A 4,612-nucleotide genomic window follows, 5' to 3' on the forward strand; every position below is an offset into this window, starting at 1 on the left:
GTGAGTTTTCAAATACAAGGTAGATTTCCATCCTGTGCCAATAGATTATTCCTCAAAATAAATAGACTTTTGTATATTTCAAGGTAGGGAATTCATACTTAGTAACAGAAATAATCTTTGGTGAATATGTTTTACCACAGAATAAACATATAACTGGAGCTCAACATGAAATCATTATTCCTAGTTCAACATTGCATGGCATCTAATTTGGGGCTTTCAGTGTAAATTGATAAAAATAGAAACCTGTTTGTTGAAATAAGAAATATACTTTTAAAAGCCACAGTGGGATCATGAAACCTTTGAAAAAGAAAAGTGGGCTAGATTCCTTTAAGGCATAGCCACGCCCACCCTGCTACAAGATCCTTAGCTTCCAGTTGGTTTAGATGAATTACATTTCCTAGCTGCCCCTGCCATCTGCCCATGTCTGTTACTTTGTCTCTTCCGCCTCTCTTTCAGTTGATTTGAGTGGTGGTGGGTTTAGTTGCCTTCATCTCGCTGGTTCCAGTTTGCTTTGCCAGTTCTGTTGGATTTAGCTCATGTCTCCTCATGGTTCTTCTTGCCTCACAGGTTCATCTGCCTCACGGGTTCTTCTCACCTTGCCTAATTTGTGTCCCTGCTATCACCATACCCATGGAAAGTGTCCCAGCAGGCAACACTGATACCAATAATGTGGAGGGAGCAGAGGCTGTTCCACCCCCATCCCCAGCTGAGGAGGAGGGCCTGGCCACAACATCTGATACTGGCACTCCAGGTGACTTGGGCTTCCAGCCTCCACAGCAGGAGGAGGACAAGCTTGACTTAGATGAGCCAGAGGAGAGCTTGGTTAACCTTAGCGAGCTAATGCCATTCATCTCATGTTATATTTGCAAAGGGTATTTAATTGATGCAACAACCATTACAGAATGTCTTCATACCTTTTGTAAGAGCTGCATTGTGAAACATTTTAATCAAAGCAACAGATGTCCAAAGTGCAACACAGTGGTACATCAGGCAAAACCTCATTATAACTTAAGGTTGGATCCACAGTTACAAAACATAGTGCACAAATTAGTGAATGATCTAGAAGAAAAAGAAAAAAAGCGAAGATGTGATTTCTATAAAGCAGGTCAAGAAGCACTTCAAGTTGCTGTTCCTCAGGCGACCATTTCCAGCCAAGAAGATGCTGAGAATGCTGCACAATCACTGCCTCCTGTTCCAACTCAAGTTAATGTGTCTTTATTACTGGAGTTTATGGGTGCTAATGAAGGTACAGGCCATGTTGAACCTCTTAAAAAGAAGTCTATCCAAATTTCAGGAAATGCAACTATTGGACATATAGAAAAATTCCTTAAAAGGAAAATGGGCCTCGACCCATCTTGTCAGGTAGAAATCACATGTGCTGGTCACTTGCTGAAGGAATCTCAAAATCTGGGAGAAATCCAACATACAGTAGGGGAAGCAGGGATGCAGGATGGCCTGCTTGTCCTTTATTACCGAGTTGTTTCTCCTCCGAAAGAAGCTTGAAAATGGTAGCAGTATTTTGAGGAAGAAAGGCGGCTTCTGAAGTAGCACATCCCACCAGAGATTTCTAGAAAATTTCAATCACCACCACTGTGCACTGTTTATGACACACCTATTTTCAGCAATGGGAATCCAGGCATTTAGAAGTACAACTTGGAATGATGGACTGCGTCTATTTCACTAGACTCTGTAAAAAGCACTCGGAATGCAGAGAAAAAAAAAAAAAAAACATTCAGAGCACTGGATTTTAAAATGGCTTGTGATTGCAGATATGTAGAAGTTGACTTTTGCTTTTCCTCTTTAAGAAAAATTGGCTCCAATTTTGTTCGTTGTTTATTGAGCCATGTCTCTTTCAAGTTGGTTGGGGAGATTCTGCTCTACAGGATGGCAGCAAGTTGTTGCCCTTTGGGAAAAAACAGTTGGTTTTCGAACAGAAGATTCAAAGCCACTCTTAAATTGCAGAATGAGCTTGATAAGATCAAAACTATTGGCGAGTTTTTTATGCTGCCATCACATTTTGAGCTTTTGGCTAGTACCACTTAAGAATACGTTACTCTGTTCTAACAGGTATGAATTACCTGCAGGGTTTATGGTTCATGCCATAAACTTTCAGTGTAGTGTGATATCTTAACGTGTTTTGCAATAAGAGATGCTTCTTTATGATTGGGTTTATTTGCATATATCATTGACACCATACAAGATTCCCATCATAGGGTGGTTGATGTAATGGTGCCACTTCTGAAATAGAAAATTTCAGGTGAATTTCAGAAGTGTACAGATTGATTGCTGTTTCCTCAGTAAATCAGCTTTACTGATTTAAAGTTTAATGTTAATTTTCTTACTAATTTATCACTGATGTAGAGAGGAAATGTTTGAAAGCTCAGTTAAATGAAGAGAGTATAATTTTTAAACATTATCTTACCTAAAATTAGCATGTCAATTCTTTCTAAAAGAAATATTTTGTCAGCTTTATTTCACAGAAAAGTTTCCTAATTTGTATAAAAACTTAGCTTATCAGACAAGAAATGACAGTTGCAAAGAAGATTTGAACTTAGGCATAGTGATGCATGCCTGTTATGCAACATACATGAGGTAGAAGCAAGAAGAGCAGGAATTCAAGGTCCTCTCCAGCTACATAGGGAGTTAGCACTACTGGGAGATGTTGGAAACATTAAGAACTAGGGGAGGTTTTAGCACACTGGGAGCATGCCCTCAAAAAGGGTTGTGAGGCCCTCGTCTCATTCTTTGTTTCACATATGACCGTGAGTTGAATATGTGCCCCACCACAAGCTACCTGCTGTATTGTGTTACCCACCCCCGTAGGTCCATGTTAAATCAACCACATACTGGAACCTACGAAACAAAGTGAATACTTACATTTTCTCTTTTGAAATTGTGTCTTTCAGTTATTTGTTAATAATAGAAAACTAGCTAAGGCCACAGCATTACAATTAAAATGGATACCGAGGCACTAATGGGTGAATTGTAGAGGTAGAGGCAGGAGGATCAGTAGCTCAAGGTTATCTTTGGCTACATAGAAATTCCCAGGCCAGCCTTTAATGCTAGGGTAATATGTGTGCCTGTTTAGTTTTAATTCAATAATTAGAACTTGCCTTGACAAAGTTACATGGGTTTTGTCTAGGTTCTCAGTTAAGGGTTTGGTCTTCAGGACCCATATCCACTCTTTGTCTTGCCTCATACCCACCATTTGAGCATATTTTCCTAGACCAATGCCCACTTCCTGATGGCATGCCAAGTTTGATTCCAGCTTTTTTTCTAGGATTAGTAAGAAATAAAGAGATGTTTCTGCTATTGGTTTTTGTCTCTGTGTTTTGTGCTGCGTCTTCTGTGCTGTGCCTGACTGACAATGCAAAGTAATTCTCCAAGTGAAGGCTTTCTTGCACAGTGGCTGGTGTGGTAAACATGAAATGGGACACAGGGCTGGTAGGAATCATAATAGGGGCATCTCCATAACCACATGTCCTGAAGCTCCAAGGCAGAGACTTGGGGAAGACACCTCATGATGAAATCAAAAGAAAAGCACACATTTTGCACATCATGGAGGATGTATGCTCCTGACTGATGGGAACAACAAAACGTGCCTAAGCTACTGGGCTAAGACGATTTGGGAAGGCTTTCTCTGTTGATGTCTACTACCGCCTGTTGTCTTCATCGAATCTGACCTACTTTCTGACTAAATTGAGTGAAAGATAAAACTGTGTATTCTTCCCTCAACCCAAGATCTAACCTTCATAGACCAAAGGTGGTAACAAAATTAGCTATTGTTCACCTCTAAAGTGAACAACCTCCATTCAGAGCTGACTATTTCCATGACCCCACCTGTGCTCCAATAGTCCATTCCAGAAAGGCAGAAAGAGAGGCAGGTAATCTCTGTCAAAGGGTAGATAGATCTCAGGCTGGTGCAAGGCTTAGTGGATTGAAATAGAGACACGCATCTCCCCACCCACTGACTTGGTGAGATGGTGCTTGAGTTTGGATTTTTCAGCCTGGCAAGTTGGAGCTGTCCCATTCACTGGGTACCTCAGTGGCTACAGTGGCACTACCTCCTCTTGCTTCCATGGTTCTACATTCCCTGACCCATCTCCATGTAGCTCAAACTTACAGAAAAATAACAAAGGACTTACTAACTCGATTGAAATCAGGAATTTTATGCTAGACCCTCCAGGAGTCCAGAGTTAGCAAATGTAAAATCTCTGTCCAATACCCCTATGCTACATAGAATGCTCAGGAGTTCTTGGTCCCTTGCCCAGTGATCCAGCCCTTCTTGCTCCAGAAGGAACTGATCCAAACAATATGAGAAGGTGGCTGCCTGTTATTGGAGACCATGAGAACTACAGGTGGTGGTCACCACCTATTGGAAGAGCCCCTTGCAGTCCTAGCAATTTGCTATGTCAACAACCAAAGGGAGAGGAGACACTTTAATCCACCCAGATGTAAAAGTTACAGTGGAGATACTGCTTTTAAAGAGTGGGTGGAAGCCGGGCGTGGTGGCGCACGCCTTTAATCCCAGCACTCGGGAGGCAGAGGTAGGAGGATTGAGGATTGCTGTGAGTTCGAGGTCACCCTGAGACTCCATAGTGAATTCCAGGTC

General features: G+C 41.5%; 1 protein-coding gene across 1 annotated transcript; it reads left to right on the forward strand.

The window, feature by feature from the left end:
- The first annotated feature begins 630 nt into the window (after positions 1 to 630).
- LOC101596945 (polycomb group RING finger protein 6-like) lies at positions 631 to 1,503 on the forward strand. The gene has a single exon (XM_045139886.1). The coding sequence runs from the start codon at positions 631 to 633 to the stop codon at positions 1,501 to 1,503; it is 873 nt and encodes a 290-aa protein (XP_044995821.1).
- The last annotated feature ends 3,109 nt before the right edge of the window (positions 1,504 to 4,612 follow it).

The sequence above is a fragment of the Jaculus jaculus genome, chromosome X, assembly GCF_020740685.1.
Source record: "Jaculus jaculus isolate mJacJac1 chromosome X, mJacJac1.mat.Y.cur, whole genome shotgun sequence".
Classification (NCBI taxonomy): Eukaryota; Metazoa; Chordata; class Mammalia; order Rodentia; family Dipodidae; genus Jaculus; species Jaculus jaculus.

Coding starts and splice junctions, on each gene's coding strand:
- LOC101596945 (XM_045139886.1), top strand. CDS start 631: ATGGAAAGTGTCCCAGCAGGCAACACTGATACCAATAATGTGGAGGGA.